Source organism: Typopeltis vanoorti, chromosome 25 (assembly GCF_054136105.1).
Source record: "Typopeltis vanoorti isolate ZY-2024b chromosome 25, IOZ_Tvanoo_1.0, whole genome shotgun sequence".
NCBI lineage: Eukaryota > Metazoa > Arthropoda > Arachnida > Uropygi > Thelyphonidae > Typopeltis > Typopeltis vanoorti.
In genome coordinates this window covers 4,491,264-4,505,909 of record NC_143573.1, presented here as the reverse complement: position 1 = coordinate 4,505,909, position 14,646 = coordinate 4,491,264, and the positions used below count along the sequence as shown (strand labels likewise).

Here is a 14,646-nt window from a genome sequence, read left to right as displayed (position 1 = left end):
ATAACATGACATATCCATGAGATCAAAAAAATTAGATAAAAAGAATCTTGTTATATTCTCATGAGTTTCACCTCATTCCCTTGATATGAAAATCTGAACCTGAAAACTTCTGTTTTTCCTGAACATGCCTTATTGTTCTCTAGGTATCTCTTTCACAATTTTTCAGTATCTTCTCAAGTATGCTTGCATAAATATTACCCAGAATGCATCATCATCAAATTCCTGCCATGTACCCTCAAGGGATGTACAGGATATGATAGTACTGCATGAAAAATTTACATCATGCTAATTTCCTATCTACAATTTTCTTCCAAATCAGTCTGTTACTTGTCAAGACACCAACATTATCAGCTCTTATATTTCTATCGTCTAAGGCACTTTGTACCATATCAATCCACCTATATCTTGGTCTTCCTCTGGGTTGTTTTCCTGCCAACCTGGCAGAAAACACTTGTTTTGCTAATCTTTCCTCGCCCATTCTATTTAAGTGACCATACCACCTGAGATTAGTCTGCTAACGCATTCCTGGATGCTGACAATGTCAAGTTCTTTCCTAATATCCTCGTTTTTAATATGATATTGCCATTGATGCCATCTGTTCACACCTCTCAGGTCTCTAGTCTTTGGTCAAATGTTTTACTTCTAACCCAGCTCTCAGCTCCATAAGTTAAAACTGGTTTGAACACTGTCTTGTATACAGCTAATTTAGTGTTCCGACTAATTTCTCTCTTATTCTATATGTTTATTCAATTGACTTCCTACCATACCAGCTTTATTGATTTTCTGTTGTCTATTTCCATATTTAATTTACCATCTTCACTAAAAATCGTACCTAAGTAGCTGAAATGTTTTACTTGTTCCACAGGTTCTCAGTTCACAACACAGTTGACATTTTCAACGATTCTGCCTATTTTCATTGGCTTTTTATTGCTGACCTTCATACCATATCTATTAGAACAGTTATTCATTTTAGTCAGGGAATCTTGCAGACCTGTAGCGGATTTATTTAGAAGTGTAACATTGTCTGCATAAAGCAAACAACTGACATTAACATCTCATAATGCAATTTCATAATGTAATCCATATAGATAATGAATAACAGAAGGGATAACATACATCCTTCTCTGACACCAGATTTAACATTAAACCATCTTCCTGTACTTCCTTCAATTCTAACTGCTGACTTACAACTCAAATAAAGACTAAGTATTGCTTGATATAATGCCCCATTGACACCATACTGTAGCATATTGAATAGCTTCACTCTTGGCACCTTGTCATATGCCTTTTCCAGATCGATAAAACTTAATGTTTGTTATATTCCCATGATTTTTCAACTATTTGTCGTAAAGTGAAGATCTGATCCTGACAGCCTCTATTTGACCTGAATTCAGCTTGTTCTTCACCAAGCTTTTCTTCCACAATCCTTCGCAACCGTTTCTCAAGTATACTTGCATAAATCTTACCAGGAACACTCAGTAGGGAAATACCTCTGTAATTCTCACATTTAGTTTTATTTCCCTTTTTATATATGGGTGGTATGAGAGCTCTACTCCAATCATCCGGAATTCGTCCCTCTGTCCAGGCCTACTGAACTATGCAGTGCAGCTACTGTAAGACTTTCATACCACCATACTTCAGCATTTCTGGTCGAATATAATCTACTCCTGCTGCCTTTCCACATTTCAAGCCTTTCATGGCTTTTTCTACTTCAAGTATGGATATGTATTCCTGACTTCATGCCTGGTCAGTGTTTTTTAGCACTGTGCTGTCATCACTGCTTGTTTCATTTAGCAATTTTTCGAAGTAATTACTCCATACTTCAAGGATATCTTTTTCTCCCGTTTTCATGTCACCTTTATCATCTCTAACTCCTTTTACAGCACACTTTCCTCCACATCTAAGCTTCTTCAACAATGTCCAGAATATTTTGCCACCTTCTTGATATTTATTTTCTATGTTCTTGTCAAAGTCCTCCCATGACTTTTGTTTAGCTAGTTTTACACAGTATTTAGCTTTCTTAATTTGTCTCTGTATTCTTTAAGAGCACAAACTGACTTATTTGCCAGGAACTTTTGATATGTTTTCTTCTTTTTCTTCACTGCCTCTTTAACTTCCTGTTTTCGCCATGGAGTGCTGATTTTTCTGTCCCTGCAGACAAATTCACCACATGCCTCTCTGGCTGAATCAATCAGGATTTTCTTCAAGGCTTGCCACTGAATCTCCAAGGTATGGTTCCTGTTCTCAAACTCTTTCATTTTTCCTTAAATAATCTTTGTGTATTTTAGTCTACAGTTCACATCTGAGAGCTGCTCAACTTTTATTCACTTTAAAACTTTCTTACATGTTATTCTTTTCAATATGAAATTAAATTTTATCCTGCTCAAGACTAAATAGTGATCGCTTCCAATTTCAAATCCTCTGTACACTCTGGTGTCCTGCACCAATGAGAAAACATCACTATCAACAATAACATAGTCAATGAGACTTTTCTTATTCCTTGCCTCTTCTCTCCATGTGAATTTGTGCACATTTTTTATGTTAGAACAGGGTGTTAGTAATAACCAGTCCATGTCCTGAGCAGAAATCTAACAGGTATTTGCCATGATTATTAGCTTTGCTCTTTTCTCCAAATTTTCCAAAAATATTTTTGTATGTCTGACAATCATTTCCTCCTCTGCTATTTGGATCCTCAACAAGGACCAACTTTTCCTTTTTCATTGTGTCAGTTGCTTTCTCTAAAGCCTCAAAAAATTCCTCCACTTCTACCTTAGTAGAACCTTCTGTGGGACCATAGGCACAAATAAGTCTCATTGTCCAATTCCCTATTCTGATATTTGCTCACATCACTCTACTTGAGACGCCCTGCCATTCATGAAGATTAGCCTTGTATTTAGTTTTGAATATTATAGCTACACCTTCTTTTCCTTGACTGCCATTGCCTAAATATAACATTTTGTATTTATTGCTCAGAAAGATCTCACCAGTTTTTGTCTTTTTTGTTTCAGTCACCCCTATTATGTCGATCTGGTACTTATCTAATTCCCCAGCTAGCTCCATTTCTTTGCCATTGAGGCTTCTTATGTTAAAAGTACCGATCTTTAATTCTGGTGATTTTGAGTTGGGGTGTGTTTTCAGATTTGTTCCAGTCGCTGACTTTTCGCTGTTTGCCCTGGTTCCCTGGTGAAAACAACGGGGGCCTTGTTTAACCAGGCGACACCCCAGCCGGCATGAAATTTTGTCATGTTGTACCATCATTTGGTATTTTGGTTTAAGCCAATAAGAATACAATTTGGTCGGCTAAATCCCAAATTGCCAGCCCATCCTCTTTCGTTCAGTATCCACGTAGATACCCAACAGGGTACACCACGAGAAGGTGAGGATTGGGCATTAGGTCAGAAGACCTGGTTGGTTCTCTGCATTCCTTTAAAGTCTATGTGGAGGTTTCCTCTCAGGTATACAGCTTTGACCTTTAAGCACCCAGAACTCTTAGAGGAAATTCTTAAATTTTGCATTCAGTTTTATTCTTTTTTTTTTATAGATTGTTACTATGAAAGCTCTGCTACAAACATATGGAATTTGATATTCTGACCAGGCCTTCTGAATTATGCAGAGCATCCACTGTAAAATTTTATACCTCCTTGTTTGACCATTTCTGGTTCAATTTTATCTACTCCAGCTGCCTTTCCACATTTCAGATTTTAATGACTTTTTCTACTTCAAGTATGGATGTGTATTTCTGACTGCATTCCTCTTGGGAGTTTTCTACCACCATGCTGACACTACTTCTTTCATTTAGCCATCTTTCAAAGCAATTGCTCCAGACATCTAGAATATCTTTATCTTCAATTTTAATGTCGCCTGCAGCATTTTTGATTCCTTTTATAGTAAGTGCTCTTTCATCCATGTTTAATCTTTTTCAATAGCCTCCAAAACATTTTGCCACATTCCTGATATTATTTTCTATGTTCTTAGTAAAGTTTTCCCATGACTTGTTTTACATAGCTAAATTTACATAGTGCATCGTTTTATTACATTTTTCTGTGTGTTCTCTTAGAGCACAAGTTGATTTACTTACCAGAAACTTTTGATATGCTTTCTTCTTTTCCTTGACTGTCCCTTAAACATCTTGAGGCCACCATGGAGTTCTCATTTTTCTGTCCTTGTGGACAACATCACCACATGCCTCTGGCTGAACCATTCAATGTTAACTTTAGGTTTTGCCGCTGAATCTCCAAGGTTTGGCTCTTATTGTTTAAACTCTTTCATTTTTTCTTGAATGATGTTTCTTATTTGAGTCTACAGTTTACCTCTGAAAGCTGCTCAACTTTTATTTGTTTTAAAACTTTCTTACACACACTCTCTTTTCAGTATGAATTTCATGTTGAAAAGAAGAGTCCTGAACCAATGGGTAAATGTTACTATCAACTATAATATACTCAGTGAGACTTTTCTTATTTCTTCCATCTTTTCTCCATGTGAATTTGCTCACATTTTTATGTGGAAACATGGTGTTAGTAATAACTAATCCATGTCATGAAGAGAAAGCCAGTAGGCATTTACCATTATTAGCTTTTCTCTTTTCTCCAAATTTAAACAAAACATTATTATATGTCTAGTGATCATTTCCTGCTCTGCTGTTTAGATCTCCAACAAAGACTGGCTTTTCCTTTTTCATTGTATCTGATGCCTCACAAAAAATAAATAAATAAATAAATAAAAAATAATAATAATAATCGTACATTTCTTTCTTAATAGAACCTTCTGTGGGATCATAAGCACAAATAAGTTTCATTGTCCAGTTACCCATTCTGATATTTGCCCACATCAGTCTATTTGATCTTACCTACCTGCTATTTAAGAAGATTATACTTGTATTTAGTATTGAATAGTATATCTACTCCTCCTTTTCCTTGGTTGTTATTGCCTGAATATAACATTTTGTATTTGTTGCTTAAAAAGATCTCACCTGTTTTTGTCTTCTTCTAGTTCCATTTCTTTTCTGTTGATGCTTCTTACTTTGATAGTGCCCAATCTTGAACTCTGCTGATATTGAGTTGGGATGTGTTCTGGGATCTGTTCCAGTAGCTGACTCAATGCTGTTCACCTGGTTTCTTGACAAAAACAATGGGGACCCTTGTTTAACCAGGTGATGCTCCAGCCAACATAAAATTCTGTTATGTTGTATCATTATTTTACATTGTGGTTTAAGCCAATAAGAATACAATTTGGTCAGCTAAATTCCAAATTGATACCTAACAGGGTGCACCGCAAAAAGGTGAGGATTGGAAATTAGGTCAGCAGTCCCAGTTAGTTCTCCACATTCCTTAAAAGACTATGTGGAGGTCTCCTCCCAGTAATACACTTTTGATCCCTAAGCATCCCTCCAACATAAATATGTACACAAATTCACATGGAGAGAAGACACTAGAAATAATAATAGTCTCATTGACTGTGTTATTGTTGAAAATGATATGTTCACACTCACTCATGATATGATAAGAGTATATAGTAGATTTGAATAGAAAATGGTCATCATTTTGTTTTTTAGAGCAAAATATAAATGAATTTCATATTGAAAAGAAAAATACATAAATGTTTTCAAAAAGAATCAGTGTCAAGCAGCTTTCAGAGGTGATGTGTAGACTCATGTATATAAACATTGTTGAAGAAAAAATGAAAGCATTTGAAAATAGGAACCAAACTGTGGATATTCACTAGCTGGAATCTGATGAGAATGTTGATTGATAGATTCGGCCAAGAAATCATTGTCAAGTTCACTGTAAAGATGGAAAAATCAGAACTTGAGAAGTTAGAGGCAGTCGTGATAAGAATAGGTCATATCAAGAGATTCTTGCAGATAAGTTGGAAGGTGCCCTGATAATACAGAGAAAAATATAAGACAATTGTGATGTATGATCACGTTTTCCATATTTCAAAAACCTGAAATATGGAAAGCAGCTATCGTAGATCATCTTTGACCAAAAATATTTAAATATGGAAATATTAAACTTTTTCAGTGGCTACCCCACATAATTTACAAGGTCAAATTCTATATGACTCATTTTAATAAATGAGCTATCATAGTGTCGATCTTCAAAAAAAAAGAAATAAAACAGAATTTGAAAATTACAGAAGAATCTCCTGCTGAGTATTTCAAGAAACATCTATGCAAGCATACCTGAAGAGATTAAAAAAATTGTTAAAGAGAAACTTTAAGAAGAGCAAGCCTGGGTTGGACCAAATAGGGATGATTAGATTTTCACTTTGACAAATAGCTCAGAAATCATAGGAGTATAACAATTGATCTGTATATAAGTTTTGTAGACCTGGATAAAGCTTGGGATAAGCACCAAGTAAAGTGATTCAAAACTCGCCATTTATAGAATGTAAATGGAACATTGGGAAATCATCTTTTAGAATCTAAGGTGGTACACAAACATGGTTTGAAGTAAAATCAAGTGTAACACAAGGATGCATGCCATCCCTACTGTTAATCATTATCAACATGGATCACACTCTGAAATATCATTTGTGATCCATGTAGTAGTTGCCTTAAATCTGATATCAGAATTGGAAATATTGATATCAGCTCTTCACTTCATGCAGATTATGTCATTTCTAAGTAAATTCACTGCAAGTGTTCAGGAATCCTTAACTAAATGGAATACCTTTAAAAAGTTGGGTATGAAAATCAGCAGTAAAAAGACAAAAACTATGGAAATAGGCAAGAACTTAGTAAACATCATCTGCAATCTCAGTGAAAAGTTTATATAAGTAAAATACTTCAGTTGTGTCGGTACAATTTTTAGTGAAGAATGGTAAATTAAATTTGGAAATAGATAATAGAATAAATAAAGTTGGTATGTTAGAAAATTAAATTAAACATTTAATTTAATAAATGTATTCCATAGAAATATCTTTGGAATATAAGAGAAATAAGCTAAAACACAAAACTAGTGGTACTCAAGAGAGTCTTCAGATAATTTTTACTTAGGAATCTGAGAGCTGGGGTTAGAAATTAAACATTTGATCAAAGATCACAGACTATAGATAGGTAAGTTTTGAAAAAAAAAATTCTGTAAAACTAGCTAAACAAAAGTCATGGGAAAACTTTGGTAAGAACATAGAAAATAAATATCAAGACGGTGACAAGATATTCTGGAGATTGCTGAAGAAGCTCAGAGATGGAGGAAAGAGTGCTATAAAAGGAATTAAAGATGGTAAAGTGACATTAAAACTGGAGATAAAGATATCCTTGAAGTATGGAGTAATTACTTCGAAGAACTGCTAAATGAAACAATCAGTAACAGTACAGAGGTAAAAAACACTGACCAGGCATGCAGTCAGGAATACATATCCATATTTGAAGTAGAAAAAGCCATCAAAAGCCTGAAATGTGGAAAGACAGGTGGAGTAGATGATATTCAACCAGAAATGCTCAAGTATGGATGTATAAAAGCCTTACACTTGCTGCACTGCATAGTTCAGAAGGCCTGGGTAGAGGGATGAATTCCAGATGATTGGAATAGGGCGCTCATAATACCCATATATAGAAAGGGAAATAAAACTGAATGTGAGAATTATAGAGGTATTTCTCTACTGAGTGTTCCTAGTAAGATCTATTCAAGTATACTTGAGAAACAGTTGAGAAGGATTGTGGAAGAGAAGCTTGTTGAAGAGCAAATTGGATTCAAGCCAAATACAGGCTGTCAGGATCAAATTTTCACTTTACGACAAATAGTTGAGAAATCATGTAATATAACAAAGACCTGTATTTAAGTTTTGTAGATCTGGAAAAGGCATATCACAAGGTGCCAAGAGAGGAGATATTCAAAATGCTGCAGTTCTATGGTGTTAATGGGGCATTATACCAAGCAATACTTAGTCTTTATCTGAGTTGTAAATCAACAGTTAGAATTGAAGAAAGTACAGGAAGATGGTTTGATATTATATCTAGTGTCAAACAAGGATGTGCATTATCCCCTCTGTTATTCATTATCTATATGGATCACATTATGAAGGAAAGTGGTATTAAACCTGATATCAAAATTGGAGATGTTAATGTCAGTTTTTTATGCGGATGATGTTATACTTGTAAATATCTCCACTACAAGTCTGCAAGATTCCCTGACTAAATTGAATAACTGTTGTAACAGACATGGTATGAAGGTCAGCAATAACAAGACAAAGACAATGAAAATAGGCAGAAGCATTGAAAATATCACCTGCATTGTGAATGGAGAACCTATAGAACAAGTGAAATATTTCAGCTACTTAGGCATGATTTTTAGTGAAGATGGTAAACTAAATATGGAAATAGACAACAGATTAATAAAGCTGGTATGGTAGGAAGTCAACTGAATAAATTTATATGGAGTAAGAGAGAAATTAGCCAAAACACTAAATTAGCTGTATACAAGACAGTGTTTAAACCATTTTTAACTTATGGATCTGAGAGATGGGTTAGAAGAAGTAAAACACTTGAGCAATGACTAGAGACCACAGATGTGAGAGTCCTGAGAAAGATTAGGGGCATGAACAGATGGCATCAATGGCAGTATCATATTAAAAACTAGTATATTAGGAAAGAACTTGATATTGTCATCATCCAGGAATGTGTTAGCAGTGCTAATCTCAGGTGGTATGGTCATTTAAACAGAATGGGCGAGGAAAGATTAGCAAAACAGATGTTCTCTGCCAGGTTGGCAGGAAAAAGACCCACAGGAAGACCAAGATATAGGTGTACTGATACAGTAAAAAGTGCCTTAGAAGATATAAATATAAGATCTGATAATGTTGGAGTCTTGACAGGTAAGAAATTGATTTGGAGGAAAATTGTAGATAGGAAGTTAGTAATGATGTAAATTTTTCATCTAGTACTATCATATCCTATACACTCCTTGAGGATACATGGCAGGAATTTGATGACGATGAGTTTTGAAAAAGTTTAGAAATTAGTAGATTTTATCAGTGCAGAATCATTAAAAAGTAAAGGTATTTGAGCTATTCTTGCATGAAATACTTTTTTTTCTAACCTTTCTCCTGCCATTCTGTTTAAGTAATCATACACCTTAAATTTGCTGTGTCACACACATGAATGCTAACATTTTTAAGTTCCTTTTTTTAATAACTTTAACTTTATTAGCACTAAGTTTCAGGTGGATTGATCCAGTTTGTGTCTTCAAACATCAATATTAAACCTAACAGTATATGGGCAAATAACAAATGTCAGTTCAGAAAACATAAAGTTATGCATTTTGGATGATGGATATTGCAGTTAATTATATTAATGGGAATTTGTTAGACATAATTAATGAAGTAGTAATTTGAGAACTGCATGGTTTTGTAATGAAGTAAGGAAATGGAGTGTATTTTCATCATTTTGCTATAAATAAAATTGGGTATTAGTTAGAGAACACTGATGTATAGAAGAAAGAGTGTACGTGAAAGCACAGAGCCCCAGGAGACTCCTGCATCGATGGAAAAAATCTAATGAGTGGAAACCATCCATCATGCTATGCAATGAATGTCCAGAGAGGAAACTGGTAATCTAATTGTAAGCAGGATGATAGCTTGGTAAGAGGGCCACCAGACCAGACTTAATCATATGTCTGGAAAAGATCAAGAGCATTGAAGTGAGCTTCTCCAAATATTTCTATGGCTTATGTCTAAAGGTTTGGTGGGAGATCTGCCATGAAACCTGTTTCAAACCCTCAATATTCTATTGTTAAAATGAAGAAAATTGATCAGTTCAGTCTGCTTGGAGAGCACATGATCAGTCAATCAAATTAGTGTTTACAAATAAAATTTACAAGAAAAGACCTGCAGGAAGACCCATAACCTGATGGATGGATACAGTAATGAAAGACCTAAGACAGCTGAATGAACATACACTGGATGCAGGATATGACAGAGACAGATTTAAAATAAAAAAAAAAACACCTGGTGATGGCAGAATTATACCTAAATAGTTCATTAAGTGTTGAGGAGGAGGAGAACTGCTGTGCAGTGAGAGCTGTGGAATCCATATTGGTTATCATTAATTGGGTCTCAAAGCAGTGAAATAATTAGCCATTAATGACCTTTTCATTATTTTACAGAGTATCGAAAGGAGAACAATAGAATGGTAGTTAGATGGTTGACTTTTATCTCCCTTTGTAGGAACAGGCTGGATAAAAGTTTGCTTGCATTCCATTACATAGATAAATGTGATAGTTTGTAAAGGTGACACAGAATAGGTGTTAATTAATTCTGGAGCATAATTTTCTGTTACAACTGGAGGGATACTGACTGGACCATGAATAATTTTCTGATATCCTTCTGACAAAAGATCAGAGGCGGCATGTTGTGCATAGTTTATGGAATAGGGGGGGGGGGATTTTCTTTGGTCATCTAAACAAGAGTTTGAGGAAAAGACATACTGAGAGGATGTGCATTATCTTCAGGAGATTACCATTGTTCCATGAGAATGACAGAAAGGTGGAAACATAGTAAAACTTTTGTTTTACTAACAGCCTTGGTAAGAGATGGGACCAGAGGGCTCAGCTTCCATTTGAGCAAGAGGCAAACTTAATGCATTTTGTCCTTAAAAAGTCAACTTTTGACCTGTTAATTTCTTTTTATGTTTCCAGTCGGCTGTAGTGTGTAGGTTGAGAGAAAAGCTGGAGTTTTTAACTTGGACCATTCAATGTTTGCTGAGTTTTTGCCCTTGGTTTGGCACATTTGTTAGAAAACCATTGCTTAGGATCTGGGATTTTGAGTGGAATGAGAAATAAAGACACCATCTGGCAAGGATAAGTTTGGTTATTTGATCAAAGCAAGTGTTTGGATCAGGAGAGCAGAAACAATAATAATAATAAAATGGAAAAGATGCATAGAAATCCCAGAGGTCATCACAGTTGGCACTTTGATAGTTCTTAGAATACAGGGCTTGAGATTGGCAGGGAGAAGGATGATCTCTATGAAAAAGAGAAACAAATGGATAAGAAGGATGGTCAGCCAAGAGAAGAGCAAACAATGATGGCGTATTTTGAGGAAGAGCTGATTAAGGAAAGGTCCAGTGTTGGGAGAATGATCAGGACTAGATGATATTCTGGTAGGTACATGAATGATTTGTGTTAGATTTGTTTTCTTGGTCTGTGAAATTAAAGAAAGGGATGCCAGGTTGCATTATGGACATTGAACTCTCCACATTTGGGTAATGAAATTGTATGTGATCTTCTCTCAGGTGTGTGTGTGAGATTTAAAAAAAAAGTTGGTAATAATCATCAGAAGAAGTAGAACAAAGCGAGACAAGGAAGTCTTAACCAGAGCAAATTATTTAAAGAGGATTCCAGGTCTCATAATCTTTGATATAGCATATTAGACTTAACAAAAGCATGTGTTCTGTCCTTTTTACAGAAGATGCTTGCATGAAAATAACAGTGATAACAGCTGTTGTAAAATGTAACGAAAAAGACAAGACATTTAAATTTCCGTATCAGATTTAAAAAATTTTTTTATGATTTTTTTTGTTCATTTTTCACACAGGATATATTTATATGCAGATGCATTTTTTTAAGACTTCAGGTGAGAGGAAGGGAGAAGCTAATATATATATACATATATTTTTTTTTATATTTATTTATTTATTTTTTTCAGGGTACTTAGCTGTGGATGTACTTGCAGAATTTCGGGAACTACTTAGGACACGTTTTAGACCAGGAGCACACCGTAGGAGTTTTGCACGCACACATGCAAGTGAAATGGTCAGATGTAGAATACAGCGACACAGAGCAGCACGATCAGAGATTACAAATGTGAGTAATCAAATTCTTGTATGACTGTTTCTAAGAAATTCCTAAACAGCATTGGTGACTCCTTTTTCTATTTTTGACACTAATCTAATATTATTTTAAGAAATAATTTCAAGGCATTGCTGAATAAGCTAATTGTTCAGTAATTAGCACATCTTGGTGAAGTTGGCTCTTTTAGTATTGGGATAATTATTGATTTTTCCCTAATTTTAGGCAGTATATCCTAATTGTATATTAAATTAAAATTTTTTTGTTAGCTGAATGATTTTTTCTCCCTGTAAGTTCTTTTATCCTGTTGTATTTTGTAAAATCATGAAGCCTTCATGATTTTACAAAATATATAAAAAGGCACTTTACAGTTTCTTGACACTTGCTATTGAACCATATTTCCTTTGCAGTCTTATATTTCTGATTTATTTATTTAATTTTTAGTATTTACTTAGATCTCTACCTTTCTCTTTCATTTTCAATTAATTTCATAATTTCATTAGTGATTTTTTTTTATGTTCTTTATAGGTATTAGGTCTTCTGAATGTTTTGAGCATTATTTCCTTGAAATCATTCTAAGTCTTCATTATTACATCTGTTCCACTGCCTGTTTTCAGTTAATCTTATTTATTCACTATAAAATAATTCTTTGAGTTGCCTATTTTTTGTGCATATTTGTTATATTTGAAGCCCTCCTTAATGGTATCTCTACCTTGCCACAATAAGGAGACTTGCACACACACACACATATCAGTGCCTTCAAGAGCTATGCCAGCAATAGCTAAGCTACTGGTAGGACTTCCCTAGTTGAACAGGTCGAGTAATATAATGTTGTAAGTAATGGAATACCCAAAACATTACTTAATCTGTTCCAGATACGTAGGGCAAGAGGGCAGCTGTAGAATGCATGTTCTACTGTTTCCAGTCGGTAACAGATTGGATCTCTGATGGTAAAGTACCTTCATTTGATGGTATTGACTGGAAGGCAACCATATGCAATTCTCCAAGCAAGATCTCTCCTGTTAGGGTATCCTTGGAACTTCAGTAAATTATGAAACAAAGTGTTGTTGTCAGTACCCAACTGTGTAAGTTTTGCAGTGAAAGGGATTAAAGATTTCTTTATACCAAATTTTCTTCTCTCTCTCTCTCTCTCTCTCTCTCTCTCTCTCTCTCTCTCTCTTTTTAAGATCTCATGAGTGGGAGCCAGAAGATACCAATGTTGACATAATGCATCAGAGGTCACATTTCCATATACACGTAGCCAAAGGTTGAGAGTTTTTTTCACTTGGTTATACTATAAATTAAATATGTCAAGAAATTATATTCTTGGTTTCATCCTTTATCCAAGTGTAAGTAAAGTTTATGCATGAAGGTAGGAAACAGGATTCCGTCAATTTTATGAGGAACCATTCCGCTTGGAATAGTTGCTCATAAAATTCCGCTTGGCTACTTTTAGGGCACAGTCTCCTAAAGTCTCACACAAAGTTTGGTGAATTTTAGTTTCGAATTTTTCTTGCAGCATGAAAAACTTGATGATAGCCTGCACCTCTGTGTCTTTGAATTTCTTCAAAATTCAAAAAATTTCCTCTGACATGTCTTCTTATATATTCAGGGAAAAAAAAAAAGAAAAAAATCAGCTAATGCCTTTTTATTCCTGTATATAGGGAGTAGGTGAGGCCGTTTTAGCCCTATCTAACGTTTTGGAGACTGAGTGGGCAGTTTAATGTCCACTGGTACCCAATCAGAGATAGCTGGCCCAAGGCTATCACTAATTAAGCGGTACGCAGTGAAGAGAGACGGCTCGACAAGTGCCACCATCTCATGGTTCCTAACCCTAACACTCGTATTTAATGTCTGAAATACTGTGGGTTCTACGGTCGATTTTCTTGAGTTTACGGGGCAAAAAACCCGAATTTCCGTGAGAAAAAAACCTGCTAGCCCGTGCCAGAGATAGACTAACTCAGGAACCGGGTGAAAAAAGGCTTATATAAATTTCTTCTAGTCGCCGACTAGATTCGAAAACAAGAAGTCTTCCTTCGTGTGGTCAAGCGCCATGGTGTGCAAACGCTACACTCTTATATATTCTAAAAGAAAAAAGAACAAATTATTACAATTTGAAGAATGGGAGTTAAAGGGTTTTGAGATATATTCTTTCTTGTCGTTATATCAGTTGCTTTAATGTCATTTTTGTTCTAGTGTTTATCAGAACTTTTCAGCCCCTCGCTTTGTATGTTAAATATTATGGTTCTGCTACTTGAATTCAGGAGAGTGTGTTGAAGAGGACACACCTTGCCATATTTGAAGAATTAAATTGAATTACTAATAAAACTGCCCTATCACTTTGATTAATTCGCCCATCAACACAATTAACTTGTTAATAGTAAGTTTTCATCACTGTTATCCTCATGACTTTCACTGATTTTGTTAGGATTCAAATCAATATATGTAATTTCAGACTCAGTATAGTGATGAACAACAGATGTTTTCTTGTCTGTGTTCATCTCCATTCAGCCAGATTTTCTTCACTTGGCCTACCAGCTATACCCTTGGCAGTTTTCAATATATATATATATATATTTTTTTTTTTGCATACTCAAGCAACTCACTAACAACATCTTTCTCCTTTGATATATTACATCGTATAAAATCATTGATAACATTTTCATCAGGAGATTTATCAAACATCAAGATGGGGCACAACTTATGCCATGATTTTTTTAGTGTGCTTTGAAGACAGTACAAGAGTTGATGCCTGTACCTTCTGCCAGGCACTAGCAATGAACCAGAGACTTCTTTCATGTTAAATTCTTTAATAAATGTCACTACAGCCTTGTCAGCATCTAACAAACCTTTAAAGAAA

General features: G+C 35.0%; 1 protein-coding gene across 3 annotated transcripts in view; it reads left to right on the top strand.

Annotated features, from left to right (window-relative positions):
* The window catches only part of LOC150092490 (uncharacterized), a 376,973-nt gene that overhangs the window by 190,797 nt on the left and 171,530 nt on the right, over positions 1-14,646 (top strand). For all 3 annotated transcript variants that reach the window (XM_090414773.1, XM_090414771.1, XM_090414772.1), the window contains exon 7: positions 11,644-11,801. In XM_090414773.1, coding sequence (XP_090270899.1) covers positions 11,644-11,801 — 158 coding nt within the window. The remainder of the gene's footprint in view (positions 1-11,643; positions 11,802-14,646) is intronic.